At 45.2% G+C, this 12500-nt stretch overlaps 1 protein-coding gene across 3 annotated transcripts in view; it reads right to left on the bottom strand.

Moving 5' to 3' along the window:
* The window catches only part of arap1 (ArfGAP with RhoGAP domain, ankyrin repeat and PH domain 1), an 87333-nt gene that overhangs the window by 23532 nt on the left and 51301 nt on the right, over nucleotides 1–12500 (bottom strand). For all 3 annotated transcript variants that reach the window (XR_014552743.1, XM_083637824.1, XM_083637825.1), the window contains exons 14-20: nucleotides 12385–12500; nucleotides 11926–12061; nucleotides 11390–11492; nucleotides 8602–8794; nucleotides 8293–8338; nucleotides 7936–8099; nucleotides 3329–3541 (exon numbers count right to left, since the gene is read on the bottom strand). The exon at nucleotides 12385–12500 is cut by the window's right edge and continues 19 nt beyond it. Coding sequence is in view for 2 of the 3 variants with exons in the window: in XM_083637824.1 (XP_083493950.1) it covers nucleotides 3329–3541; nucleotides 7936–8099; nucleotides 8293–8338; nucleotides 8602–8794; nucleotides 11390–11492; nucleotides 11926–12061; nucleotides 12385–12500 (971 nt within the window). In the remaining variant the exon portion in view is untranslated. The remainder of the gene's footprint in view (nucleotides 1–3328; nucleotides 3542–7935; nucleotides 8100–8292; nucleotides 8339–8601; nucleotides 8795–11389; nucleotides 11493–11925; nucleotides 12062–12384) is intronic.

Below are 12500 nucleotides of genomic sequence, written 5' to 3'. Positions count from 1 at the left end.
ACAATGTAGGTACCAAACAACAAATTACTTTACACCATAGATTGACTTGAGCCTATGCCATTTTAGGCTTTACACAGAAATACTGTATTAAATTTGAATGCAACTTATATCAAAGACATCTTGCTAAAATACATTGTTTCCATCGTAATTGTTCAAAGGCCTGAATGAAGACTAAATTCCAAACCATTACAGAGCATGGCTTAAAACAAACAAACATTACACAGAGATCTAATGCAACTTCAGCACCACAGACAAGGAAGGCTCCATGCCACCAAAGGCAAGCTCAAAACCTGTAGCAAGAAGTCACTTCAGGTGAGATGATGTGACAGTGGGACCTGCAGAAGGTGAAAGCAGCAGCACATTGAGTCAATGGGATGAACCTGGACTTTAGTCCAGACCAGCCCACCATAATCAGCTGGACACCAGCCATCCTTGTTGATTATCACAACACAATCGGTCATCTCCATGGCTCAGACTAAACTGTGCACAGCTTGCCCATTGGGTGGGCCTCGCTTTTTAAAGCACTGTGATTGGCTCAACCGGCAACCGGCAAAGTTGATGTAAAAACTAACCAGCTCAGTTGTTTTAAGCCACCAAATTCTTCCTGCTCTGTAATTAATTTTTTCAGACCGTCATCAGATAGCACGGTCAACTGAATATATTGCAATGCATCCGTTATTATGGTTGTTATAAGCACCACAAACCGCACGTCCAATTCAAAGAGAAAACCTTTCAAGAAGCATCAACTCGACCAGTTCGTGCTTAGTAGTAAAAACAATCTCTCACCCTTAAGCTTAATTTATACTTAGAAAGTGTCGCTCAGCACATGGTCGCAGACGAAAAACAAAGTGTCGCTCATGGTGTTGCATTTATACTTCAGTGAATGTTCGCCTCGGTTCAACGGTCACGTGACACTCGAACGCTATTAAGTGCAGACAGCCAAGAGAAGAGAGGGAATGGAATGCACAGTGAAGCCACCTCGGAGGCAAGATGTAACGTACTTGGCTGCAGCCGCATATAAACGGCACACGACCACACAACTCACATCCTCTCTCTCTGGGAAATTGGTCACGATGTTCTTTGTGATTTTCATGAAGTCATACATACATACATACAAGGACAGGTTGACGAAAATAGCGGGGACACGTTCATTCATTACAATCTAGTGAAAACCAAAACAAGGAAGTCAAGCACGTGCCGTCTATATAGCCAATCAGACTTGCGCGATACTATGCCGTAGTCAGCGACACTAGACATTTCACTAGGTAGCAGACACTGCTCGCCGACACTTCAAAGTGTCGACTCAAGCTTTCTGTCAGCGACCGTTTCAAAAGTGTCAACAGACAAAGCATAAATTGGGCTTTAGTCTACAGTTTGTGACAGGGTGAGAGACAGAGATCATTGTGAAGATCTCTCTTCACAATGCAGCGTTAAGAAAAGCGTGACTGTGGTGAGCCACCAGCACACTTGGGGAAGTCGTTTTCAGCCGACCCTTTCTTAGCAGTTCCTCTAAGAAAAAGTTTTCTCTCATCACACAAAATGCTTGAACTGGATATTCAAATGTGATGGAGGGGGGTGGGGGGGGCACCTACACACCAATCACGATTCTTTCTCATTATGCATATTAGGGGTGGGAGAAAAAATCGATTCACCTAAGTATCGCGATTTTTAATGTCACGATTTTTTGAATCGATCTTTTATTCCAGAATCGATAATCGCAAAAGCAAAAAAAAAAAAAAAAAAAAAAAATTTTTTTTTTTTTTTTTTGTGCCCACAGTCAGGCCACTCACTGAACAGCAGGCCAGGCGCCGCCTACTGGTTTACTAGTGGTTTTATTACTTTATTAGTTAGTCTGAAGTAATAATTACACTTCAGGGTTAAAGTGGGTGCATCTTTGGGCTTCAAACGTCGGCCCATATCGGCCTGGCCTGCTTGGTATCTAATGCCCGGCCTGAATTATGATCCCAGTCCGCCCCTGTTTTTAACTATATCGCCCAGCCCTACTCATGATATATAATATACAGTCTCTAGTGTATGATTCAACTTTTCCCATGTTCTAATCTAGTGTAAAAAGCAAACAAACTGAAAAAAGAAAAGAAAAAAAGAAACAAAAATCGCAATAAATCGTAATATCGAATCGCAATAATCGTAGAATCGCAATACTTAAGAATCGCAATATATATCGAATCGGCACCCAAGTATCGTGATAGTATCGAATCGGGAGATAAGTGAATCGGCACAGCCCTAATGCATATATTCTTTTAGTATTGAAGATTGATTTTGGCCGTGGAGTATAGGCCTAATATATAAAGAAAATATGACAAAGCATATAAAGAATTGAATTTGAATGTGTGGTGCGCCCCAACAAGGCAAATTGGCTGGTGCCCCCGGGGCACTCGCCCGATGCGCTATATGGATAAACCTGGCCCAGAGTCTTAGTTATTATTCTGGCCTTAATTGTGTGCATGTGCGCTGTGAGGGGGGGGCCCTTTATGTACCCAGGCCCAGGGGCCTGTCATGTCATAATCCACCTATGGATGGATGGAGAAGAAAGGGAGAGAGAGGAAGAACAATATAGGATGAGAGTGAGATTTAAATCCTAAAGCGATCAGAGGGATTGACTTCAGCACTCTGTCACAAAGGCCAGATTCACTTGCAGGCTGTGATGTGAACCTGTGCACCTACTATATAATATGTAGGTATGTTCATGAATAGTCACATACTCTACAGATAGTCTGTTGAACATCGTTTAAACGGTTAATTAACTGTTGAGATGTTACAAATACTCTGTAGACTCTGTAGGCGGACGATCCAAATAAAGTGTTACCATCTGTCACAATTCAGGTTGAGACACACACATGCTTCCTCCGATACGTGTGCAGTTGCCAGCCGCTTCTTTTCACCTGACAGCGGGGAGCTTCAGCGGCAGGACGTATAGCACGTGGGAGGATCACACTATTCCCACCAGTTCCCGTTCGCCCTGAACAGGCGCCCCAACCGACCAGAGGAGGCGCTAGTGCAGCGACCAGGACACATATCCTCATTCCAGCTTCGCACCCGCAGACACAGCCAACCGTTCCTATATGGATGCCATGATGCCAAGCCGGAGGTAACACGGGGCCGCGAACCTGCGACCCTGGTGTTGGTAGGCAGGGAATCTACCGCTACACTACCCGGACGCCCATGATTCTGGAACTGTAACTATAAGCATGATGGACGTGGTCTGTGGTCTGCTGTAATTACACCTACCTGCCAAGAGCACATGCAGAAATCGCTAACCCCCTGACTGTGCTGTGTGGTGCAATAATAGTGTGTCTGTGCATATTACCCGCAGCACTGAGCCAGGTGCTGGAGGCCTCTGACGTGAACAGACCCTCTCCCGACTCCCTGAAGAAGCGCTTGAGCGAGTTGGAGACGTCGTCCACCTGGTTCTCTCCCTCCCTCAGGCGCACGCTCCGGGCGTCGTCGCGGAACGCCACGCACAGCGCCGCCACGCGCGAATTCACCCCGCTCTTACGGTAGATCCCCTCGGACGTCAGACCTACACAACACAAACACAAGCACACACACACACACACACACACACACACACACACACACACACACACACACACACACACACACACACACACACACACACACACACACTTTAACAGGTACACACAGATGATGTGGCAAACACAGGCTGACTGGTGCTCTTCGTCCGTTAGCTGCCTCTGGTATAGCATTGAGTCAGGAATAGAAACCACACAAAAGCCAAGAGTGAGTAAGCATCAAGTCAGCGTGGTCTTCAGTGTGAGGTATGTGGAACAGACTTGTCAGCGTGGTCTTCAGTGTGAGGTATGTGGAACAGACTTGTCAGCTCGGTCTTCAGTGTGAGGTATGTGGAACAGACTTGTCTTCAGTGTGAGGTATGTGGAACAGACTTGTCTTCAGTGTGAGGTATGTGGAACAGACTTGTCTTCAGTGTGAGGTATGTGGAACAGACTTGTCAGCTCGGTCTTCAGTGTGAGGTATGTGGAACAGACTTGTCTTCCGTGTGAGGTATGTGGAACAGACTTGTCTTCAGTGTGAGGTATGTGGAACAGACTTGTCTTCAGTGTGAGGTATGTGGAACAGACTTGTCTTCAGTGTGAGGTATGTGGAACATACTTGTCTTCAGTGTGAGGTATGTGGAACAGACTTGTCTTCAGTGTGAGGTATGTGGAACAGACTTGTCCGCTCAATCTTCAGTGTGAGGTATGTGGAACAGACTTGTCTTCAGTGTGAGGTATGTGGAACAGACTTGTCTTCCGTGTGAGGTATGTGGAACAGACTTGTCTTCAGTGTGAGGTATGTGGAACAGACTTGTCTTCAGTGTGAGGTATGTGGAACAGACTTGTCTTCAGTGTGAGGTATGTGGAACAGACTTGTCCGCTCAATCTTCAGTGTGAGGTATGTGGAACAGACTTGTCTTCAGTGTGAGGTATGTGGAACAGACTTGTCTTCCGTGTGAGGTATGTGGAACAGACTTGTCTTCAGTGTGAGGTATGTGGAACAGACTTGTCTTCAGTGTGAGGTATGTGGAACAGACTTGTCTTCAGTGTGAGGTATGTGGAACAGACTTGTCTTCAGTGTGAGGTATGTGGAACAGACTTGTCTTCAGTGTGAGGTATGTGGAACAGACTTGTCTTCAGTGTGAGGTATGTGGAACAGACTTGTCTTCAGTGTGAGGTATGTGGAACAGACTTGTCTTCAGTGTGAGGTATGTGGAACAGACTTGTCTTCAGTGTGAGGTATGTGGAACAGACTTGTCTTCAGTGTGAGGTATGTGGAACAGACTTGTCTTCAGTGTGAGGTATGTGGAACAGACTTGTCTTCCGTGTGAGGTATGTGGAACAGACTTGTCTTCAGTGTGAGGTATGTGGAACAGACTTGTCTTCAGTGTGAGGTATGTGGAACAGACTTGTCTTCAGTGTGAGGTATGTGGAACAGACTTGTCCGCTCAATCTTCAGTGTGAGGTATGTGGAACAGACTTGTCTTCAGTGTGAGGTATGTGGAACAGACTTGTCTTCCGTGTGAGGTATGTGGAACAGACTTGTCTTCAGTGTGAGGTATGTGGAACAGACTTGTCTTCAGTGTGAGGTATGTGGAACAGACTTGTCTTCAGTGTGAGGTATGTGGAACAGACTTGTCTTCAGTGTGAGGTATGTGGAACAGACTTGTCTTCAGTGTGAGGTATGTGGAACAGACTTGTCTTCAGTGTGAGGTATGTGGAACAGACTTGTCTTCAGTGTGAGGTATGTGGAACAGACTTGTCTTCAGTGTGAGGTATGTGGAACATACTTGTCTTCAGTGTGAGGTATGTGGAACAGACTTGTCTTCAGTGTGAGGTATGTGGAACAGACTTGTCTTCAGTGTGAGGTATGTGGAACATACTTGTCTTCAGTGTGAGGTATGTGGAACAGACTTGTCTTCAGTGTGAGGTATGTGGAACAGACTTGTCTTCAGTGTGAGGTATGTGGAACAGACTTGTCTTCAGTGTGAGGTATGTGGAACAGACTTGTCTTCAGTGTGAAGTATGTGGAACAGACTTGTCTTCAGTGTGAGGTATGTGGAACAGACTTGTCTTCAGTGTGAGGTATGTGGAACATACTTGTCTTCAGTGTGAGGTATGTGGAACAGACTTGTCTTCAGTGTGAGGTATGTGGAACAGACTTGTCTTCAGTGTGAGGTATGTGGAACAGACTTGTCTTCAGTGTGAGGTATGTGGAACAGACTTGTCTTCAGTGTGAGGTATGTGGAACAGACTTGTCTTCAGTGTGAGGTATGTGGAACAGACTTGTCCGTTCCACATGGCTTCACGGTAACAAGGGTGAATCATCTCTAAAGCATCCAGCGAAGCACCTCGCCAAACAAACAAGCATCACAATGTAGCCCTCAAACAGGCCTGCTTTACTGTTTGGTTCCTGCTCTGTATGGGCTAAGTCAAACTGTGCCTGAGATGTTCTGAATGAGAGTGAAGAAAGAGCCATGGAACGTATTAGGGGTGGGGGAAAAAATCGATACACCACAGTATCGCGATATTTTGCTTGACGATATTGTATCGATATTTGGACGCCAAGTATCGATATTGCAAAAAAAAAAAAAAAAAAAAAAAAAAATTTTTTTTTTTTTTTTTTTTTGCAGGCCACCGGGCTACTATAAACTTTAGTTCCAAGGCCAGCAGTAAACAAACGGTAGCATATTTTCATTTTGTTTTAACAGTAACAGTTTTGTCATAACAGTAATTTACAAATTCCCCAGTTACTGAATGGGCTGCACAAGATGTTTTGTGTAAGTGAAGTGAAGTTGCAAAAACTACATAAGTACAGTAGTCCACACACACATCCAGTTAAGGTGGACTGTAAGTAGACTGTAACAAACAGTTCAGTTTGTCAGGTGCATGCAACTATGACATGACTTTATGAAAGTTGTTTGTCTGTCTACTTGACAATGTTGCTGCAATAAAATGGTTGAAGTCAGATGTACAGACTGAAAAATTGTTCTTATATAAACCAGATGTTGACAAAGTTTTCCTTTGGGGACATCATTTGCAGTTGAAAAAGTAAGAAATCGCAATATATCGAGATATCGCAATATTCAATATATCGCAATATCGATATATCGCAATATCGAAAATATCGCAGTATCGCAATACTATCGTATCGTGACTCAAGTATCGTTTCAGTATCGTATCGTGGGCATCTGGTGATTCCCACCCCTAGAACGTATGTTTAACAGGCCAGAGCAAGTGACAGTTCTTCTCATTTGGACCCAGGGTCAGAAGGTTTTAAACCCCTGCCCTACATCACAGCGTAAGGGATGATTACGTCAGTTCTGGTAAATGACCATTGCCGCCGGTACATGGAGGTGAGAACAAGGAAAAGTTCTGCACTGGTTTCCAGGAAAACGGATTCGGGACTCGGGATTAACATTCCATACAGGAAACTGTAGGATATCGGCATAAAGCAGCACACACACACACACACACACACACACACACACACACACACACACACACACACACACACACACACACACACACACACAAGTGAATAAATGGATGGAGATTTAGGGGGAGAGGAGGACAAGGGAGGGAACGTTCAAAGGAAAGGGAGATGGTGGGTTGGAGAGAAAGAAGTAAGGTCAAAAGTAGGGTTGGGCATCCAGAACCGGTTGGAACAGGTTCCAAAATCATGATTCCAAAGGACTCAAAACTCCAAAGGAATCAAAAGGAATCGAGTCTGCTTATTGAGTCCTAAACAAATTTTGCGTGCGGGGCTTAGTTTCCACATGAACATGGACCTGGACCGCTGCATAAAGTGTTAAATAAAGGTTTTATACAAAACAAATTATTAACTGTTGATGTTTCCAAAAGTGCATTATGATAATGATAATATGAATCTGACTGAAAGGGTTAAGCAAATCTGTTAAATAAGCATGTGACCTGTTTTGAACCCGGTAAATGACAATCGTTAAGAACCGGAATCGATAGGCAGAATCGGAATCAGAATCGTTAAAATCCAAAGGATACCCACCCCTACAGTAGTCACACGAGGGATACAAGGAATGAGAGGAGCACGGGACAGAGGAGAGGTGAGAAGGCAAAGGAGAGGGAAAGAAAAGCGACAAAGAGAGAGAGGGAGGGAGGGAGGAGAGGAAAGAAAGGAGAGAGAGAGAGAGGGAGGAGAGGAGTGGAGGTGGAACAGAGTTGTTTTGTTGTCTTGCGGTCCGTTGGTCTCTGCCCCAGCCAGAACTCCTGCTATTATAGTCACATGGGGTCTCACACACACACACACACACACACACACACACACACACACACACACACACACACACACACACACACGCACTCTGTCTCAATCTCTCTCACACTATAACACACATACTAACACTCTGTATGTGTATCTCACCGCACTGTGTGATGTAGTCGATGCAGCTATGCACCAGGACCGGTGTGTCTGTGTCTGTGAGCTGTTGCTGGCTCAGAGTGTCCCCTCCGCTCCGTGCTGCACTCTGGATGGCCCCACACCAGCCTGCAAAATCCAACTTCCTCTCTCCCTCTATGTACAGAGTCCTGAGAGAGAGAGAGAGAAACAACTTTCAGATACAACCAGCATTTCCAAACAGGCAAAACAAGTCAAGAGAGGATGTTTGAACTAAATTTAGTTTAGAACTGTGGGAAAGGCTAGGAGGTCCAACCAAGACGCAGAGATCCCTTTTTTCCCTTTAATGTCACCAATGTACCGAGCGAGATTCCCTGGACTTACCTGCCTCTCTCCACAAGAACCAGCACTTCATTTTCTTGTTGGATCGCTGTGGCACAAAAAATACATGGTAATCATGTTACTCCAGAGAAGCACATCTTGACAGTTGACAGCATGACTCGGTTTCAAACCGCTTCCAAACGGTTTTCTTTTTGGAACTGTCCAAATGATTATTCTCTGAATTGTGAGTACGCCATCACTTCATGTGTACAGCATACTTGCAGCACACGTGTGGTGTGTGTGAGTGTGTTTTTTACGTTTGTATGTTTCATGTTGTATGTATTGTATGTTTCTCGACATGTCCCGACTCACAGAGCTCCAGCAACTTGCGGAGGTGAATCTCCTCTCCTTGGCAGTCCTCCAGGTAGGCGTGAAGTGTGGAGCCCACCAGAGCAAACCAACCAACCTTGGGCGTTTGTAGGTTCAAGCCATCTTTATACTTCAGCCGCCCAATCCGCTCGAAACCCAAATTCAGTAAAGGCTCCGCAGTGGCCGGGATGAAGGTCTGCAAAGGAACGGGGTACATTGAGACTCTGTGATAGGTTCAGTGTTAAGTTTGCCGAAGTTGCAGAAGATGCTAAGGCCATGTCTACATTAGGTCATTTTTTAGGGATCTGCACTTAGTTTGCCCCTATTGTCCACACGACCTCTAGTGTTTTGAGCGTCAAACACGAAGACTCCGGTCTCCGGCGGCCGAGCCCGTATTTGTCATCAAAATCCGGGTTGGAATGTGAATGTGCAGAGCGGAGTTTTAAAACGATGCAACTACCTACTTGTACAGCAGGTGGCAGTAAGCACCTTGAAGGTGTCAGCGACCCACCTATAAACCGAGAGAAGAAGAAAGTGTCGCACTGTTGTGTTGACACACTTTTGGTGCTAGTTGAGAGAAGATGTGCCATTTTGACTTCACTGCTTCAACATGGATGACCAAATTCTGACCTTGCTATTTGTGATTCAAAGCATTATGGTGCCACAGCGTCGCCATCTTCTTCTTCTTTGCCTTGGCCGTAGGTGTAGTTGCTGCCCTCTCGATGTGGACTCCAGTACTACACATTGAGGCACGCGCATACCCAATGTACGTGACACGTCATGTAGCATGCGTCTCGCAGGAGCTATTATGAACGGAGCCTGCTCAGTGTAGACTGGGAAGGCTTTAACGGCGGCGTTCTTGCAAACGAGCTAGTGAAGATGTAGCCTAAAACTCCACACTCTCACTCCGCTACCCTCTTCTTTTTTTTACTCTTTTTATTGGGGTTTTCAGAAATTTGACGATAGACATACAGACGTAAATTGGAAAACAAATTTACAATGCAGATGTAGATTAAAAAAACAACAACTAACAAACTACAAAAACTACAAAGATAATATACAATTTTCATATGTGAGAGTTACCATCAATTTGTTTGGTTCTTCCTCTTGGCCAGGTAAATGATGTAAATGAGAATTGGTTCTTAATTGAGTTATCTGGTTAAATAAAGGTATATCAAAAAAAGCAGCAGTTTGATGAAGCCTTTGAACGCGCTTTTAGTAGTTGAGCGGCAGGGGAAAGACTTGACACATAGCAGGAACACAGGCGGCTGAAAATGGACTAACTGACAGGCAGAATCAGTGAGTGTGCAACCAGTTCACCTCACGCTGGCTTCATGCTTCCTGTGTGGTTAAGACGTGTGGGAGCCACAAACCTGTCATCCACATATTTTCTTCTCACACTTGTCATCATGATGACAGGCAGGCAGCACAGGCTCTAAAGTTTAAACTCTCCAGTACTGCAGGAAAATGCAGCACTGCCCATTCAACACCCAAGAGATCAAACCTGGCCAGTCGTCCCAGTCTCTCGAGCCGCTTTCACACACAGATCGCGCAAAATTGCAGTTCAGAAGGCCCGCAAAGCCGGCAGCCTCGCCACAGAAATTGCTTTCACACACAGCCGAGCAGCACCGCCACATTCCCGTCCTGGGGTGTGCTGTATTTTTTTTTTATGAATGAGCTGACCATTCGCACCATTTCCGTGTTGCCGCTCCTACGCTTTCAGGTGGAGGCGGGCTGCAGGGTAACCCGCCGCTGTGACTAGGTCCACTGGCGGAACGAAAGGCGTACAACAATTACCCACCAACCCGCTTTCACAACTTTCACATCGGAGGCGCGGATCACATTTTCCGTGCATTTTCCGGCTTTCAAGGCCGGTGTGAAAGCGGCTTCTGTGTTCAACCAGTCCTGGACAGGACGCTGTGGCATCGACCACACGACCTTCAGAGCGAGTCCAATGTTGCACAAAGTCGTTCTTTGGTCACAATTGCATCATTTTGACAACACACACTCCGTCACATCCATAAAGCACGAACTGGCTTTCAGCAGTTGCTAGCACAAGGCCAAAAGCACAATTAGTTCATTTGAGACTATTAGCCGGCTGATCTCTGATATCTCAGTCGTGAGGATGAACAAGAATATTGTTCTGAGGGAAACCGACACAGACACAGAAACAAAGCACACTGCCCTCAGCGTAGCTCCAATCATCGCAAACGTTCCACTCATTACAGTAGCACTCCAAACGTTAACTAGAGAGATGTAAGTTAAAGGATGGCTTTACCGGTAATCAACCCACTTTGTTATCATATACTGTATAATCTCGGTAATATAAGCACATGGGCAGTGTTTTACCTTCTCTCTCTGTTTACCTCACGGAGAAAAATCCTCCTGTAGAAACTCCGCCCCCGCCAGCTGCAAAGTCATTAAGGCTTGAAAAATAAAAATAAACAATAACAGTCGCCCTCGGAGCAGATTCTGCCTCTCCAGCAGAACTTCCGCAGCTCCGTTGTGTGACGCGTTTTGCCAGAGGAGGAAATGGGAGATCTCCGTGAGGAAAACACAGAGAGAAGGTAAACACTGGCCATGTGCTTATATTACCAAGATTATTAATGATACAAAGTGGGTTGATTATCGGTAAAGCCATCCTTTAACTTATCAAATCTGCTCTCAGGAAGTGTCCATCTGGAGTGGGTGAAGTGGGAGAATGTCTGTTCTGGAGAGTTTCTAGACCAGGAGGGTCTGCCTGCTGCTGCTGCTGCTGCATCAACCACACATTACACATGGTGCTGCTTACCTTGGCGATGGACTTGACCCATTCCTTGTGCATGCATGCGTCATCAGTGCCAAACAAATACAGACGCTCGGAGTCCGAGTACAGTTCGAAGGTATGGTCATACCTGGGGGGGAGGGAGGGGGGAGAGAGAGAGACAGGAGGGTAGAGGTAGAGAGGAAGAGAGACAGAGAGAGAGGACAGGAGGCAAAGAGAGAGCTACAGTATGAGCAATAGACCTGAGTGATGTGTATTCATTCATTCATTAAATCCAAGATAATCCACTTGTTTCAAATACAGACACAGTGTATAAATAATAATAATAATAAAATATAAAATATAAATCATTCATTCAAACACTCAAAAAGAGGGTGATAATAGGAAAATAGATATAGCTCTATATTCATTCACTAATTTCGTCATTGCGTCATAGTAGTGTTGCTGACTCTGCACAAAAGCGTAGCCATGCCAACAACATGATGCCTTTTTCATTCAGATGTAAGAATGCATTCGCTAAGTGCCTTCACTGAGCCAGGCTTAATGATCTGGTGTGTGTGTACCCATGTTTCTCAGTTGTGTTGACGGCCAAGCAGACGATCTCCGCAGCCTTCAGAGCTCCGTTAGGGTTGGAGTTCTTGTCACTCTCGTAGTAGCTGAAGCAGCCGTCGTTCAGCGTACACCAGCGACGGCTGAATTCTGAAGAGAAGATCAGATCAAGATTTGCTACGCTTAAAAATGATGACAATACAAATGGATTGATACAGATTTATTCCACTTAAAAATAATGACAATATGGATTGGGAATGTTCTTTTTGTATGCATACTTTATGTTGCACATAACGAAGCCAGCAGTGTACAGTTACAGTTACACTGTAACTGATGTGTCTTCTTGACTGTTGTTGATGTTTATTGTTGTTTTTTACACTATGTACATTTGTTTTGAAATGGCCAATAGGTATTATTATTATTATATTATTATTGCTGCTGTTGATCATTGTATGGATGTGTGGTCAGCCTACCCTCCCGGGCCTTGCGCTCTGTGACAGCCCGGGCCATGGATGCAGTCTTGAACAGGAAGCCATTGTAGGAGACAGAGGGCGGAGCGGAGTAGTGCACCGCCTCCATCGCCCCGCCC

The sequence above is a fragment of the Poromitra crassiceps genome, assembly GCF_964638095.1.
Source record: "Poromitra crassiceps genome assembly, chromosome: 5".
In the NCBI taxonomy this organism is placed as follows: domain Eukaryota; kingdom Metazoa; phylum Chordata; class Actinopteri; order Beryciformes; family Melamphaidae; genus Poromitra; species Poromitra crassiceps.
Note: the sequence above shows the minus strand (reverse complement) of the source record. Positions and strands in the feature narration are given on the sequence as shown.